Source organism: Mustela nigripes, chromosome 6 (genome assembly GCF_022355385.1).
Source record: "Mustela nigripes isolate SB6536 chromosome 6, MUSNIG.SB6536, whole genome shotgun sequence".
Taxonomy (NCBI): Eukaryota; Metazoa; Chordata; class Mammalia; order Carnivora; family Mustelidae; genus Mustela; species Mustela nigripes.
This window is the reverse complement of record NC_081562.1, coordinates 15,882,161-15,900,198: the sequence shown is the minus strand read 5'-3', so window position 1 is coordinate 15,900,198 and position 18,038 is coordinate 15,882,161. Positions and strand designations below refer to the sequence as shown.

The 18,038-nt window shown below is 46.4% G+C and overlaps 1 protein-coding gene across 1 annotated transcript in view; it reads right to left on the bottom strand.

Annotated features, from left to right (window-relative positions):
- The window catches only part of NUAK1 (NUAK family kinase 1), a 72,086-nt gene that overhangs the window by 21,191 nt on the left and 32,857 nt on the right, over positions 1–18,038 (bottom strand). Inside the window, exon 3 of the mRNA XM_059402189.1 lies at positions 381–532. Within this exon, the coding sequence (XP_059258172.1) occupies positions 381–532 (152 nt within the window). The remainder of the gene's footprint in view (positions 1–380; positions 533–18,038) is intronic.

Below are 18,038 nucleotides of genomic sequence, written 5' to 3'. Positions count from 1 at the left end.
TGTTGGTGTCTCGGTTTCAACAAATGTATTATAGTAAAGTAAGCTGTTCCCATTAGGATAAAGCGAGTGAGGGGCATATGGGAACACTCTGTACCAGCTTGAAAACTTTACTGTACACCTAAAACTATTCAAAATAAGAAGTTCAATTAAAAAAAAATGTTAGGAGGTGGAGATGGGAAAGAAACGAACAAAAATGTCCATCATGGGTTATGCTGGGGATCCGGAATTATGGGTGATGGTGATTTTCTTCTATTTCATAAATTCTCCATGCAGACAACAATGGCTATCACCTGTATACTACCTGTATACTGTGGTATTACCTGTATCACATGACCATCAAAACCATCGGTGACCAAAGCTGTGGCGGGGCTCGGCCGTACCTTGTGACAATAGTGCACAGCGGAGACGATCTGCCGGAAGAAGTGTCTGGTCTCCCTCTCGCTGAGGCGTCTCCGCTCGCTGATGTAATCGTACAGCTCCCCCTTGCTTGCGTACTCCATGATGATCACAATCTTATCTTTGTTCTCAAACACTGTGGGGGGGGGGGGGGGGACAGCAACACACAAAACCCTGTTTATCCAACAAGCCCGCTTATGGCTCCAGAGGGTGCAAGGGGGGACAATGGAGATGTCACTGAGCAGGGGCCAAGGGCGACCAGTCAGGACACAAGTCAGGCCATTCAATGTGACAAGGAGCTGGGCGAGTGTTCCAGCTAGGTGGACAATGACATCACCGCTCTTGTTACCGGACACACCTCGGCAACCTTAAGGGGAAGGTGCCTCTCATTCCTGAGGGCCCCACACCCTTCCCCAAGATCATTGTCCTGAGCCCCGCCTCCAAGAACAGGTCCCTGTCGACAGGACAATGGATGGTAACACCTACCTCCTATGAACCCTTCGATATGGACCAGCTACCCAGACTTCACAAGCTACTCGGAACCCAAAATGGGTAGCTGGACTTGTCACCTCTTTGTTCAAATCTTTCTAGATTTTCCATCTCCTCAGAATAGAACCCAAAGTTCCAAACATGAACCCGCAGGTCCTGTTTGAGCCCGTGGATCCATCCCAGCCCTATTCTCTGTATTCTGTGTATTTGTTCAGTCTGTCTCCCCCACTAGAGTGTACATGAGGGTTGCTCTGCTTCATTCACAGATGTCTCCCCAGCACTCAGAATGCTGACAGAAGGGCTCCATTTGCAATTATCAAATGAGCGAACTCAAAACTTCCTAAGTGCATTCTGGACAATTCAGGAAAGAATTACCTTGCCCTTACTAGGTGCCAAGCTCCTGTAGGGTTTTGAGTACCTGACATGTCCTGACTCATTTAGATCTTGCAACAGACTTTCAGAGAAATACCACTAATTTTACCATTAAAAACAATGGGGACACTGAGGCCTGAAGAAGTTTAGAGATTCACACAGTTTGGCTGAGCCCACCAGACTGGACGGGGCTCATCTCTGGCTTCCAGCGTGGACAGAGACCCATGATGCCACAGCCTGGTGGCAGGTCAGGACATAGCAATCACCCCAAGCTGGGATCCCTGCCTCAGACCCTTCCCACCCAACCCCCACACCACCATGGAAATTGTTTTCCCAAATGCCTGTAAATGCGCGCACACACACGCACACACACACACACACACACGCGCACACACACATGCATACACACTGCTGTTTCCCACCTCCTTCCCTCTGCCTTTACTACCTGCCTTACCTGTAGGGGAAACTCCAGCCCACCTGTCAAGACTGAACTCAAATATGGCTTCTATTTGCCGCCCTCTCCCTCTCACTGTGCTACCCCATACTTGTATGATAGCACTTTCAAATACATGGATTTGTTTGCTGGTTTACATACCCATTTCTTCTGCCTGGACTGTGAGTCTGGAACTTTACGTGTAAAAAGTTTACTTTTAGAACCAGACCCTCCTCAGTGAGATTCCTGGATCTGCCTCTTACTTGCTGTGTGACTCTGGGGGAGTTGCTTGCCCTCTCTGTGCCTCAGTTTCAGCAACTCTAAAGTGTAAATAATACTGCTTCTTAGCACTTCTACTACTACTCAGTACTTCTTAGAACTGTTGGGAGTGTTTATTGATATTGGGTATGTTAAATGCTTAGAACAAGGCCTACACTTACGGCATGTACGCAGTGACATGAGCTATTATTGTTACTATTGATATTATTGGACCCCAGGGCTGTAGCACTGAGCCAGACTCCTAGACACACTCAGTGAGAACGGAATTGAGCTGGAATATGCCCCAAGCCTGGGTCCTCGGTCCTCCCACACCTTGTCACTGGCTGTTAGAAGCGCAAGGCCCTCCAGTTCCTTCTTGGCTCCTTCAAGTCCAGCCAAACCTCTCTGATAAAAGGAAGGGGGAAGGAGGAGAGCAGGGAGGAGGAGGAAAGAGAACAGCCAGATAAAATTGGCTGCTCCTGCATCTGCTGGCCTCGGTGTACCCTGAAGCCTTGGCTCCTGCCAGGGATTTCAGCCCATTGTGCCCTTTTCATTAACAATAAACTTTGGAACCTAGGAAAGCTGCCTCGGGATGCGTGGCTCAGGCTCCGAGAACGATGGAATGATAGGCCGGGAGAGGGCAGTGGGCTTTCTAATTTTTAAAAGCAGGGGAGGAAGAAAAGAGAGTACTTTGATAGAGAAATAAGCAAAGAGGCTCATACCCTCAAGAAGTCCAATGCAGGGGCGCCTGGGTGGCTCAGTGGGTTAAAGCCTCTGCCTTCGGCTCAGGTCATGGTCCCAGGGTCCTGGGATCAAGCCCCGTATCCGGCTCTCTGCTCAGCAGGGAGCCTACTTCCTCCTCTCTCTCCCTCTCTCTCTCTGCTTGCCTCTCTCCCTCTTTGTGTTCTCTCTGTCAAAAAAAAAAAAAAAAACTTTAAAAAAAAAAAAAAAAAGAAGAAGTCCGATGCATCCCTAAAGGAGGCCAAAGTCACAGGTCCCTTCAGTGACTCCCAGAAAGTATGGCTTGCTGGTCTCACGCGGACAAAAGGACTATTTCGGTGATGGGATTCCTCCCTTTCCAATTGGCCAGCACAGTGTCACACAGAGCCAAGCAGCATTCGTTTCAACACCAGGTATTTGACTCCACGAAGAGTCTCCATCAGTGAGTCCTGCTAGGCCACCTCTAAAATGCAGCCTGATTTTGTCCTCCCGGCTGACGTCCTGTCCCTGCGCACCCCTTGCTCTGAATCTCCATCCTGGCTGCTTTCCTGCCTTTCTCTCCTGCCCCTCGGCTGACTTTCTGTATTTAGAAGGGGCTGGGGAACAGCTCCACATGCACGTGCCATACACATGGGCCCTGCAAGATATTCTGCAGGGAAAAAGTATCCTGTGTGCAACCACTCTGGAAAACAGTGTAGAGGTTCCTCAAAAGACTGAAAATAGAGCTACCCTATGACCCAGCGATTGTACTACTGGGTATATATCCTAAAGATACAAACATGGTACTCTGAAGGGGCAGGTGCACCCGAATGTTTATAGCAGCAATGTCCACAATAGCCAAACTATGGAAAGAACCCAGATGTCCATCAACAGATGAATGGATAAAGAAGATGTGGTATATATACACAATGGAATACTATGCAGCCATCAAAAGAAATGAAATCTTGCCATTTGCAACGACGTGGATGCAACTAGAGGGTATGATGCTCAGTGAAATAAGTCAATCGGAGAAAGACAACTATCATATGATCTACCTGATAGGAGGAAGTGGAGATGCAACTTGGGGGGCTTGGGGGGTAGGAAAAGAAAAAAATGAAAGAAGATGGGATCGGGAGGGAGACAAACCATAAAAGACTCAATCTCAAAAAACAGACTGAGGGTTGCTGGGGGGAGTGGGGACCGGAGAGGGTGGTGGGGATATGGACGTTGGGGAGGGTATGTGCTATGATGAGTGCTGTGAAATGTGTAAATCTGGCGAGTCATAGACCTGTACCCCTGGGGATAAAAATACATCATATGTTTATTTTAAAAATAAATAAATAAATAAATAAAAGTGTCCTATGATCACGCATCAGCAAATTTTTTTTTTTTTTTTTTTTTTTTTTTGGAAAATGCTAATACCTGATTGCCCTTGGAGGGTCTGGCTTCTTTGACTCTGAATTTTGCCAGTTGATTTGGCCATTTCAACCTCCCTCCTGATATCAGGAGGAACAACCAGGAAGCTGGTCTGGGAAGCAAGGGTGAATGAGAGGAGAGGCAGGCCTCAGTGGCAGCCAGGTGAGGGAGCTGTCCCAGGGGCCACATGGGGCTCTGAGTCCCCACCACCACCCCTCCCACAGCCAAGTCTCAAGGTCAAGACCCTCACTCTAACCCTCGATTAACTAAAGGCAAATAGCAGTTCTGGACGTGGTACACCAGTGATTCATCAAGGAGACCCTGGTGTTAGGTATGAGGCTTCGAGTCCTTTCTGATAACGGCGGCCCTTACTGAAGGCCTACCGTGTGCAGGCACTGAGCTAATAAGCTCTTTGCTTGAATTATATCTTATGGCTTCGGTCCTGTGAGTATCCTCGTTGTGCCCGTGAGAAATTCTGAGTACAGCCAGGTTAGTGACTACCGTGGCCAGAGAGCGAGTCCGAGGCAAAGGCAGGCCTAAGCCTGCAGTCGGACCGCACGTGCCACACTCCTAGCCACTACACCATTTTACACAAACCTGACCGCCCCCCCCCCCCCCCCCACTGAACCTCGGTCTCCTCATCAGTCAGATGCAGATGAGGAGCTGCATTGGGGAGCTCCCAGGACCCGCTCCTTCGGCAGGGTGCCTCAGCCAGTGCTCAATAATGGGAAGCTATCCTCAGAACTCCCCATGTGCCTCTTAGCCAGCTCCTGCAAAACAAAACCCTAAGACTTTTCTCTCCGGGCTGCCATCCCTCTTTAAAACGTGTTGTGGCTGGAACACCTGTGTGGCTCAGTCGGTAGAGTGTCTGACTCTTCGTTTCAGCTTGGGTGGCGATCTCAGGGTCGTGGGATCAAGCCCGGCTCTGAGCTCAGCATGAAATCTGCTCAGGTTCCTCTCTCTCCCTCTGCCCCTCCTCTCTGCCTGACATGAGCACACACTCAAATAAATAAATAAATCTTTAAAAAAAAAAAAAAAAGCCTACTTCTGAGAAACACTTGTACATTTAAAAAAATAAATTTAAAAAAAATGTTGTGTGGCTACCACAGAATCACAAAATTTTCGATCAGGAAGGGCCTTAGAGATCAACTATTATTTCTCCAGAATAGCCCAGGATTTCTAATGTGTAAGAGCAAGGCCTTGGGAATTTGTCCTGAAGAATGACCAACTTCCGCACTCTTGGCCCAAGGCTCCTTGCCCACTAAGGTCACTATCAGGGAGGTGATAGGAACCCTCCTGGCCATTCTTCTGGCAAAAAGGGCTGCTTCCCTTGGGCACTTTTACAACTGGTTATTTATAAGCCCAGAAATCTTGTCTGTGTTTATGTTATTAGTCACTAAGCAAAAGCTTATTTTCCACCAGTTGGGAAGGGTTTCCTTTCTGAAAAATGAAAGCCTGTGTCTCTTGGCCAGACAGTTTTACCCAGAAGCCCAGTGGCTCCAGAACGGTAAGGAAAACTATGGCCCTTGACATGCCAGGCCCTACCAGGAAAATCAAAACCCTGAATAGAAACTTAGCTCAGCGTGAGTGAGCCCACAGCACGGGGGCCATGCCCATGTGTGGCAGATTCAGGCTTTAGTTCTAACAATACACTCGTATAAAGAACTCGCTATGGGCCTGGCACTGGGGCTACTGAGAGAAGACTTTACTAGGGGAAGAGAGGGGAAGGCAGGCCCGGCAGAGGCAGCAGCAGGAGCAAGGGTCGAAGCAGGAGCAGAACCACCAGGGGTTGGCAGGGGCTGGGGACCAAGAGACAAGAAGGGAGAGGCAAGCTATGAATGAGCCACTGAGGCCTTGAACGCCCACAAGGAGCTCTATGGGGGGAGTCAGATGGGCCCAAACATTACCAAGAACAACAAAGGACAGGGCAAGCACCCAGCATCCTGGGCTATGAAATAGCCCAGAGCACCCTTCTTCCCAAGAGCCTTCCATGCCGGACAATGGTCTCTCCTTCCTCCGAAGGCTTATTACTAGTAACAATAGGTAACACGTATTGAACAATTCCTCAATGCCATGGATTGTCACAGTTAATCCCAACAATCCTAGGAGGTAGGTATTAACATTATCCCTGCTTTGGAAATAGGGAACGGCACTTAGACAGGCAAACAACATGGTCAGCACCCGGCAAGGCCTACCTTCCCTGTGTCCTCTTTCTGTCACTAACCATCTTCCCAAGCACATCTATAAGCCAATACCATGAATAGGATGATTATAAGTCAGTTCCATAGATAAATTCTACCGATTGTCTACACATGGAATCATGCTGAATATATTCCTTTGTGTCTGGCTTCATTGGCTCAACAGTGTAAGAATAATCCATGTTTGTTCTGTGTAATGGACGACTGTTCACTCTGCTATAGAGTAATCCATTGTATGAATGTACCGAGGCTGTATCCATTCTACTGTTGATGGATATTTGGGTCGTTTCCAGGTGAGGGTCATTATGAAGAGTGCTGCTGTAAACTTTCTTTCGAAGCTCATCTGTACATATTTCTATTGGGCAGATAACCAGGAAGGATTTGATCCCAAATGTATAGGACTCAAAAGCTTCTATTCTTCCCACGACTCCCCACCACCTGCCTCCATCATCCATTTAATTTCCTTGCATAATACTCAGTAGTCTCCTTCGTTAAAGACACCAGCATCACTATTTTTTTTTAATGCTTTTTTTTTTTTAATCAATCTGAAGCATTTTCTGCTTTGTGTTAAAGGGGATAAGAATGCAACATGAGGCAGAGTCTTTGCCCTGGAGGGGCTGCAGTGCAGTTGGATAGCATAGTAGTGTTCATAAAATAAACCAAGTGATAACTTGTATGATACAGATTTTAAGGACCAAATGATCAGAGAAAAAAATAAGTGAGATAATGCACATGGCCTGAGAAAGTTCCTAGAGAAACAAGCATGCAAGCGAACCACCCAAAACGCCTTGGGTTTTGCTTGCCTAGGATGGTTTTACCGTTGTTTCTGCATAGACCGATATCCAGACTCTGTCCGCTCTCTTCCACTGTCCCACAGAAAGGCCTTCTTCCCAGACACCAACTTGAACGATTTTTCTTGCTTTCTGTTTATTTTCCATTTCAAGGGAGAGTGGGGATTGGTTCCTATAGCAACAGCTACTTCTCCAAATTAATTCTGAATTTCATCAGATGTTCAGTTTGACGGTCCAGCTCTGCCTTCTGATTGTCTGGCTTTCCCAACCATGCTAATTACCCAACTCCTAACAACTCCCTCCTGTTGCCCCCGGGGTGAATAACACAATTTGTATGACTTGAGCAAATGAGGATTACAAAACAATGCTCTGGCCCAGGAGAAATGCTGATGAGTGAGGAGATCTTGGGGTTTTAACTGTCTGTCAGCCATTCTGGAACCAAAGATGCGAGGCCATTTGGACAAAAATGGGCTTTAGGAAGGGAGAGAATGGAAATCCCTTTACAGAATGCTGCATGGACAGCAGGTTACAAAAAAAAAAAAAAAAGGAGGTTGTCTTTCTGGTTTACATGTAACCTCAGAAGAGGAAGATTCATTTGTTGGTTTTAAGCAAAAAGGCCAACAGCCTAGAGTGGACCAGTCAAGATTCTCCTCATGCCTTTGCTTTCAATCAACCCCATATCTTAAGTTAGTTCATTCTTTCCATGTGGTTGCCTCCCCACATGACAGCATTTTTACTGCCTTCCTGACACCTCGGACAGATGGACCACTCCACTCCTCAGGGGTGCACTTTTCTAGAGGTCATATGATCCTCATGGAAAGTAGCTTATTTTTCATTTCAGAAATGAGTGGTCTTTCCTTTGCAACAACTGTCTGCAACCTAATTAGATCCTTTAGTCAATGCAAGATCCATTCTTCAAGAATTTCCTCCCCAGAACTAAATTTCAAGCACCTCATAGGCTCAGGGCTTCACAAAATGGTCTTCTGATCCCCTAAGTCTCAAAGCCCATGGCAGTGAGAGTGACGAAATTATACTGGGCTGGCAGCTCTCCCACTGACAATGAGTTGGTCCAAGTTGAATCAATGTGTTTCCTGGTCAGGACAATGAAAGGCTCTTTGGTTCACTAATTGTCTTTTCTTAAACCAAAACTCTCTCTGTATGTTGGTTGGCATGTGCAAGAAGAACCATAGCCAATAAGGCCACCCACTACCAGCAGTGGACTCCACAGAAGGCAGAAAAAATGGTAAGAAAGTATAGAAGAGGGGATGCAGATGTCTTGCCAAGAACCACTCATTCCTGCTAAGACCAACAGTGTTATCTGGGGGTCCAATAACCAATCCTAGGAGGGCAGGGGATGTGGCCAGGATAAAGGAAGGAGCTACATGGGAGAGAGAATCAATGGCACCATGTTTGTCAAGCCATTGGATTCCACCCTCCTTCCACAACCATCCCTGGGGATATTTCCATGGGAACAAGGACTGTGAGGTGATGTGGACCATCGACCATCACCACACACTCATCAGCCACCCCCCATGGTCTCCCCAATCATTTTCTCTGACTGGCCTTTAGTCTCACACACACACTCACACCATGGGAATCTGAGAGCACTGACAATTGATCAGAACACCTCAGAACCACCCCCAGGCTGACGCTAACCTTCTTGTACTTGACGCAGTGAACTCTGAGGGGGAAAAAAAGGCTTCTCCAATTCAGGCAACGAACATGGTAGAAACCCATCACCTGTAAAGCCCTACTGCTGCCCTCCCCACCCAAAGCTTTGCTACAGGGGCTCATCCCACCCTACTAGCAGCCAGGGTGGGAAAGTCAGCCTTGTGCTTATCACACCTCTGCTTCTCACCATTGCTTGCCCCACCGTGGATGGCTTAGGACTCCCCTGTGAACTCTAAATTCAGGTCCACCTCATCGTGCAACACAGTGTTGGCGTGAAGAACCTGACTCCCCGGAGCCAGGTTACCTGGGTTCAAGTCCAGGCTCTGCCACATACCAACTTAGTGACCTTCCGAAACTTTCTAAGCCTCAGTTTCTGCATCTGTTAAGGTGAAGACCACCGATCCTCATTGTGAAGGTTATCACAGCACGCATCTGTGGGTTAGCCTGTTATTAGCAGGCAGCAATTAGTCATGATTAGTCATGCCTGAATCAAATCCAGGATTATCAAGGACAGGTATTAGCAAAATCTGCACCTGAGATCACAATTGTACCCTTGAGGGATGACAGGGAAGTGGGAGAACAGAGAAATGGCAGACTAAGTCTCGGGGATGTCAAAGGACTTGCAGCCAAGCCTGAGGTGGAGGCAAGCTTAACTCTCCTAATTAGGGTCCGCTCTTTAGATCCCAGTGGTGTTCCAAAGCATGGATCCCAACCACAGAGCCACCCCTGCCAGAAGAACCCGCTGTCAGAAATCATCAGGGGAGGGGCCTCTTCCATACCCTACAAGCATCTTCCATGCATGCTGTCAACCACTGAGACAAATTAACAGAGCCATCACACTCAAGTTCAAAAACGATCCTAAATTACACAACAACACGGTTCCATTTTTTTTTTCCTTAAAAAATTAACTTCAAGGGGCACCTGGGTGGCTCAGTGGGTTAAGCCTCTGCCTTTGCCTCAGGTCATGATCCCAGGGTCCTGGGATCAAGCCCCGCTCCCCCCTGCCCCGCCTGTCTCTCTGCCTACTTGTGATTTCTCTCTCCGTCAATAAATAAAATCATTTAAAAAAATTTAAGTTCAAGTACAAGTGGTATTATTTGAGGCACTAGAAAATGTTGAATTCCAGGAAGCCTGAGAGGGCGAGGCGAGACAGCCAGGGAGCAGCATGCGTTTTCAGTTGTTTCATTTCTAATCTCCAGCCTCTAGAAAAATGACTTGGGTGTAATCAAATGAAAACAATGAAAATAATACACTTGAAGGTCAAACAGCTAACTTAATAGGAAACTCATTAGAAACGTGGCTGGACAGATTCACAGCTGAAGAGCTCGCGTGTGTGACTGAAAGTGAAGGGAGCTCTGGTGCTGTTATTAACAAGGGCGAGTCCTTCCTCTTGGATGGAGCCTGCAGAGACTTCATGTGGAACTTGTGGGTCTGGCAGCAAGGGGAGTGTGTTAAAATGCTCAGCGATTCGCCATGGGTTCAAAAGAGTAAACACAAGCATAATACACCCCTTTGCCAAGTTCAACAAACTGTTTCATGGGGCTCTGAGTCCCTGATGAGGGCAGCAACCAAATGGCCAAGTAAGTAAACCCAGCCCAAAAGGTATCACTCCCTGCTCACTGGTGATCACTGCCAGACATACGTTCTTCCTGGAATTCACTGATGACAAATGATTGGATCAAGACAAGTTTCAAGAGCAGGGCTCATTTCCTCCTGGTTGCAGGATAAAGTCCATATTTCTCAGTCTGGCCAATTAAATCTAAATTCTCAGGGGTAAGGCTCAGGTCTCAGCATTTTTTACAGATGTCCCATGAGATTTTAATGTGTATCCAGCACTCGGAATCACTGGTGTATGCAATCTGGCCATGACCTTCTCTTCTAACACCTCCCCGAAGAAGGTGATACTCCAGTCATTAAGGACCTCTCAGAGCCCTAAACATCACAGCAGGACAATATTACTTATTGAGCATATGTAGCTGCCACTGCACTTAGCGATTTTATCCCTTATCTGATTTAATCCTCACAACCTTATCTACAAAGTAGTGAGCTACTGGCCCCCATTTTATAGGTAAAAGAACTGGCCCTCAGACAGGTTAAGTCACTAGCCCAAAGTCACATAATTGCAACCGGAAGAGCAGTTGGCTCACCCGAACCAAAGCCTGCTTGGGACGATAAAACATATATTCATCCTACTAGAACAGCACCTGGATCATAAGTTCTCAATACATTTTTGGAAGAGCAACGAGTGATCACGTGAATGAATGAGAACACTGTGGGTAGAACTAATGACCAACAGCCAATTCAGTCACCCCCTGCCCTCGAAAAGGCCTCGATCAGGATCTGCTTGCTGGCTGAGAAGGCTGGTTTGGGGCATTTGAACCTGAAAAGAAAAACGTGAACTGCTTCAACTATAGCATTTCCATAAATAACTGATGCTAGAAATGAGCCCTGCCTGGGTTTCTGCTTCACGGAGCAGCTGTTTCTCTAACACTGTGGTTCTCAAACTTGAGAGTGCATTAGAGTCCCCTGGAGGGCTGGTTGTCACACACACGTGGAACTAGGGTGGGCCCAAGGAACATGGATGCTACAGCCCCAGGGTCCCTCTGAGGACCGGGGCCCTCATGCCTTGTTGGGCCGCCGATGAGGGTCTGGCCATTCTCAAGGGGTTCCTTTACAGGGGCAGCCACACTTTGTGAGTGTGGGACCTCTGCTACATCCTGTGGACATGTCTTGTAGCAGCCCCACTGCCCCTGGCCAGAAGTTGAGAGGGAGGAGAAGGCAGGAGGTGGAATGCCCCATCATCCAAGCCTAAGGCTCACCCTACAGCCTCTGGGCTCTCACACAAACCCCGTCTCTTGGTTTCTCCTCTGCATCTCTGCCTGGATTGTTAGAGCAGTGATTTTCACCACCAGGCAAGAACCATATGCCCTTCCAGAAAAATCTGTCAAATTCTCAGGAGGCACAGGTAGCTTGAAAAAGCATTTGTAAAGTATACTTCTAGGAAGACAGAAGGACCTTTTCACTGATAAAACACACACGCACACACACACCTCATCCAAAGTGTCTTTATGGCAGGAATTCAGAGAATTTTCTAGAATATAATCTCCTTTACATCTTCTCCTAGGCAACAGGTTTAAAGCTCAAAAGACACACAGGCTTATCAAGGGAGGCACGTTTGTTTGTTTCATTTGGCTTTTTTAAGTTTCAGAAACTCTTCCAAAGGTGGGAGATCACAGCTGACCAATGTCCAACAGGATTCCCACTTCGTTCCGGAAAGCCAGGATCAGCCTTCCCTAAGACAGGGGATGCAATGAAAGGATGAAAGGGTTGGCCTGTTCTAGCATATCATAATGCAAAGGGTCAATGAAGCTATGTAATCTCGCAGGACCAGGAAGAGAGATTTCCAGGAACAAAAACCAAGGGTATACAAGGGAAGGCACCAGCGCAATCTCCCCCACTCATTCCCGCGACTTTTCATTCCCCTCCCCCCCTCCCCAGCGGGACTGTTACCAGATGGGGTGCTAAATTTCCCCAAAGTGTTGTGTGGCAAGACAGTTCATTCCCGAGATTTTACAGATTGGGTCTCCTAGGCTTTCAAAGGGGAAGCCAGGGCGAGACAACATGCCTTTGATGTTTACACTCAGGTCCTGAAATCAGAACCTCAGGCGAAAACCGTTTTTATCTCTTCCATCCTAGGCAGCCAAGTTGAAAGCTCTTGGCGGGCACTTCCTTTTCAGCTGTTCTTTCCATATTGTCAATTCCCACCCTGCTGAGAGAATGGAATTCCTTTGACTGGAAACAGGGGTCCATCTCAGAGATGGCGCTAGAGATTTTTTTTCTTCCTTTTCTTTCTCCCTTACGTTATTACCCTCCAGTATCACACACTGCAAGGTGTGCGTCTATCCTCTTTTATTTACTTAGCATTAGAAACCAGTTATGGCTTGTGTTTACACAGAGTCGACAAATTTGAGGGTTAATCACCTTTACCCTCAGGTCAATAGGAGAGTAACCCCAGGGTCTCATTCGAGAAAGAAACATTTGAAAGGAATTATTTTTAAGATTTGGTGAACAGCAGCATTAATTCAGTAAAGCTGCAGATTTCATGAGCTTGTGGCATTTGTGAACAATGTTCAAATAACTTACATTTCCATAGACTGCAATTTAGAAAACACCTGATCTTTGAGTTGACGGGATTTGGGCCCCAAGCTTCTTCCTGAGTTGTATGCAAAATATTTTCTAAAATACCCATGAAGCTGTCATTTAATGCTCTCACGTATTTTGGACAACAACCCCCGTGAACGCCAAGAATTCTCTGTATCACAGGGTCCAGAATAATGCTTGCCCCCAGTTAGGGGTCACTGCAGACCACCGAATGACCTGGCTTGTCTTAGGGGCACCAACTTCAGAGTGACTAGGTTCAGCACTCAGCTCCTACTTCTTAGTTGGTATGACTTTGGAAAACGTACTTGGCTTCTCAGACAAAATTTCCTTACTATAGAATAGGCATGTTAACAGTCTGCATTTCATGGACATAAGGATTAACTGAGATAATATATCCCAGCACCCATCCTAGCGCAGGGTAAAACTCAGTAACTTCTAGCTATTATTAGTATTATTTTAAAGTGTAAATAAAAGCTACTTTCATCTTCAAAATCTGTCGCTTTGCCCGATTTCTGGTACAAAACGCACAGCTCTCCTTAGCCAATCTGGTCAAAACCTGGCCCTCCGGGACCTCCTCTCTCCACCACCCTCCTACGCACTCTCTCCCTCAGCCTCACAGACTCTGTCACTTTTGCCCACATAAGCTCCTTCCCTCCTCTGAGCATTGTTTGCACTTGCCGATCCTCTTGCCTGAAATGCCCAGGGCTTCGGGGGCCTCACTCCCTGCTCCATTAAGGCCTCCGCTCGGTAACCACTTCACTTCACTGTTTACGGGCCTACTCACAGAATGTCCACCCCATGAGACCAGAGTTTGTGCTGTTCACCCCAGCACCCATAATGCCTAGAACAGAGCCTTGCATGTAATAAGCAATATATATATATATATATATATATATATATATATATTAATGAATGAATTGCCTTTCCTCTGGAACTAGTATTTTAGTATCACTGGATAGTACAGTCCAAGATGGTGCGCTCCTGCCCAGGAAAACCCAAAGTTCCTAAACACACGGGGTCAGACGCATCCTTGCTTTGCCATGTGGCTGCTTTTTGCTGCTATTACTGCTGTGCATGTGTGTATTTTAAATCACAGACATGCCGGCTGAAGAACTCATAAGTTCTTCCACAGTTCCATTCACTTGGCTGATATCCAAACAAGCCAGTTAGGTGCCTGGGCACTTATTTTTCATTCAGCAAAATCTGTGCCTTGCCGCATCCAGCGAAGGCTCCTGATTGGCTGGTCACACAACCAATCAGCTTCCAGGGAGAAGGTTCTCTTTCCCACTGCGAATGGTCCACACCATCACTGCCACCACACTGCCCCTCCCACACCTCAGGGCGAAGAAGGAGACAAAAGGCCAGCCTGAGGGGGATGCCTGGGGTGCACAGGTGGGCTGCCCAGCCAGGAGAACAAGAACACCACAGGATCAGAAACATAGGGCTGAAGTCCTGTGGAGGAAAAAATAAATGAGGTCAGGAAGCCTGTGTGCCTGGGCCACCAGCTAGCCATGGTACCCGGTTTCATGAACTGAATGGGGTCGTCCAGATTCATAGGTGGGAGTTCTAAAGCCTGGTACCTCGGAATGAGACCCTAGTCGGAGACACGGCCTTTAAAAAGATAAAGGTTAAATGAGGACATCAGGGTGGGCCCTAATCCAGTGTGATGGGTGTCCTTCTAAAAAGGGGAGATTTGGACACAGACACAGAGGGGACAGCACATGAAGACGTGGGGAGAAGAAAGTCATCTATAAGCCAAGACGAGAAGCTTGGAAGAAAGCTACGTTCTGACACCTGGATCTCGGACTTCTAGTCTCCAGAACTGAGAAACGGCACATTTCGGTTGTGAACCCACCCAGTACATGGCGTTCTGTTGTAGCAGCCCTGGCAAGCTAATACACCCCGTGAGTCTTAACATTCCAAAGCCTCGATCTCCAGAACTGCAAAATGGGACACCTGGCCCTCCCCTCCCACAGGTGGCGGTGTAGGGATCAAATGAGGCTCGAGGTGGGGGAGCTTTGTAAACTACACAGAAATCCACAGATGAACTCAGGAGATCTAATTTCACTCTCAGGACCAGGTCCCCGGGGTCCTGGACAGCAAAGCAGATAAAGTCAGAAGCCCCTGGAGACTGTGGAGTCACATTTAGTGGTGTAGGAACTGGAACCTCGCCTTGGTGATCTGCTGCTCCAAACCTCTCGGGAAGGGAGGCGGGCTGCCCTCCTCCACAGTTATTTAGTGGATGTGGGAGAAACAGAACTTGCGTGGGAGAAGGGAAAGAGAAGAGAACAGAAACCAGAGATTTCTAAGAAACTGAAAGGAAAAAAAAAAAAAAAGCCACATCCCTGGGAGTTTTCTACATAAAAACAATGCATTTTATTTGTATGGTACTCTGCAGGTCACAAAATACTTGATGGAAAAAGAGGGTTTTTGGGGGTTTTTTGGGTTTTTTAGCCTCTCTGAGGTCAAGGATCTCTCTGGTAATCTGATGAAAGCTACATACCCTCTCCTCAGAAAAAATCAACCCATATGCTCACCACCTAAAACATTATACACCAACATGGTCCTATTCTGCTATGATGAAAACATTTTGTATCTATACTGTCCAATATGGCAGCCACTAACCATGTGTGGCTATGGAGCCCTTGAAATGTGGCTAGTGGGACTGAAGAACTAAATTTTTAATTATTTAAATTTTATTAATTTTAACCTAAATATCCATCTATGGCTAGTGCCTTCTATATTGGACAAGGCAATTACAGAATGTTCCAGAGGACTTGCAAACACCCTGCAGTCCCACTGACCCTTGCCAATGGGCCAAGTTAGGAACCAAGTTAGGAACTTGTCTTCACAATAATTATTGTGAACCAATTGTGAACCAATTGTCTTCATAATAACTATCTTTTCTGAGCTTACTACCAGAACATGTATCATCTAATCCTACCAACAACCCAAAGAGGTAGAACTATTATCCCCATCTTACAGGTGTGGTTATTGAGGGCCCTAAGAGATCCCCCAACTTCCTCAAAGTCTCATGTCAAGGCCACAATGAAGGATTTGGGACTAAAACCCAAGAGCCTGATGCGAGAACTCGAGCTCTTTTCTGATTCCCCAAAAACCTGCTGATTGTTTTATGAATGAGGCCCAACCTCCTACCTAAGGCCTTGATGGAAATTATTTCTAGTCAGTAATCCAAAGAACTTTAAATTACGTGGTACATGTCTTTAAAGTTATAAGCAACGATCCTTCTCTATGCCAAGAAATCCCAAACACAGCACTACTCACAGATCATGTGACCCACACTGATCTACACTGTAGAGGTCATCCTTCACAAGTGCCTTCAGGTACCCACGGTAACCAGGCCACAGGGAGCAAAACCACTTGGAATTTTATAAAACTCACTCTCCTCCTGCATTGTGTATCTCCACTCACTTCTAACCTCTAGACGTTCCCCTCATTTGCAGGCATATTTGGATTTGTTTTCTCAACCAGGAATTCTGCTTTCTCCAATTCTTCCTCCAAATAACTCCTTCAGGCCCAGTTTGTATGCCACGAAAACTCCTAAGCTCCAGGACTCCATGGTCCAAGAATACGTTGCTTGCCTATCTACAGAACAGTCTTCTGTCATGCCTTGTATGACATACAGGTCCATAGCCTGTTGTCTCTTTCAGTTTCTAACCACTTTGAACACGATGCTTAACCAGACACAGTCACTTGGTAGACCAGTGGTCCCCACACTTGTTAAAACACAGAAGGCAGGGCTCTACCCTGGAGCTGCTGATTCAGTGGGTCTTCAGTGAGGCCCTGAAATCTGCATTTCTATCCATCTCAATTTATATGCATGTCCCTGGTTCAGAGACTGCACTTGGAGAATCTCCACAAGAGATGTTTGTGGAATGAATACATGATTGAGTGAATGAAAATTTCCCTTAAGCACCCTCCCCCCAAGGGCTCCAAAAATGAGCTTTAGAGAAATCAAGATAAAAATTGTCACCAACATTTACTTCTAGATGAGGATCAAAAATAGAAGCAACAGGGGGGAAAAAATGGCCAAAAACAGCAGGGAACCAGAAGGAAAACTTAAGATAGATAACAGAAAAACTTGTAGGTTACCATCTGGTTTCCTCTTAGCCATTACTGTGTAACATATTATGATCAGACCATAATTAAAAATACTATGATGAGCCCAAGTTAAAAATAGGTTCATTTTCTGACTCAACCATATATTAAAAAATATTCTGGAGAAACACTCTGACTCAGTAAGTCCAAGCCTAGAAATTTTTTTGTAAGACAAAAATAATAATTATCAGAAATGAACATAAAAATGATTACAAGGAGGGTCACAAAAGCCCTCCTTATAATCACCAGAAATTTGAAACAACTTAAATGTTTAACAAAAGAAATTAGATCCAATAAATTATGGTACATCCATAAGTGGGAGACTCTAAAACCTTTTAAAATGTCCTGACAGGGAATATTTATTGACACAGGAAAATGTGCAGGAGAGGTTAGAACTGAAATTATTTTGAAGGTTTTTGGTTTTTTTTTTTAAGATTTTATTTATTTATTTGACAGAGATCACAAGTAGGCAGAGAGAGGGGGAAGCAGGCTGAGCAGAGAGCCCGATGCGGGGCTTGATCCCAGGACTCTGGGATCATGACCCAAGCTGAAGGCAGAGGCTTTAACCCACTGAGCCACCCAGGCACCCCTATTTTGATGTTTTAACTTGTGTATCTCAATCATTTCTGCAATAAACACATATTGCTTGAGTAAATTTTTTTACAGACATTAAACAAGAGAGAGAGAGAGATCGAGGCGAGAGGAAGTTTATACTCGCTATTTCTTCCCAGGAAGGAGTAACGAGTTGAAGCACGAGAGCTTTTGTAACTTTCTCCAGGCCCCCCTCTCCTACAAACACTGACTACAACTCGGATTCCAGTGGAGAAGCATCTGCCCCACCAAGAGATCCCTCTTCTTTCTTGGTACTTCCCAGACCTGCTCAAAGAAAATTCCCAACTCAAAGAGCCTCCACTTGGAGTAACTCACGACTCCACCACTGGGGCATCTGCCTTGGGGAGCGACATGGACAATGGCTCCACCGTGACCCTGGTCAACAGCAAACTGCCGTTTTTCAGAAACAGTGGCTGTCTCGCA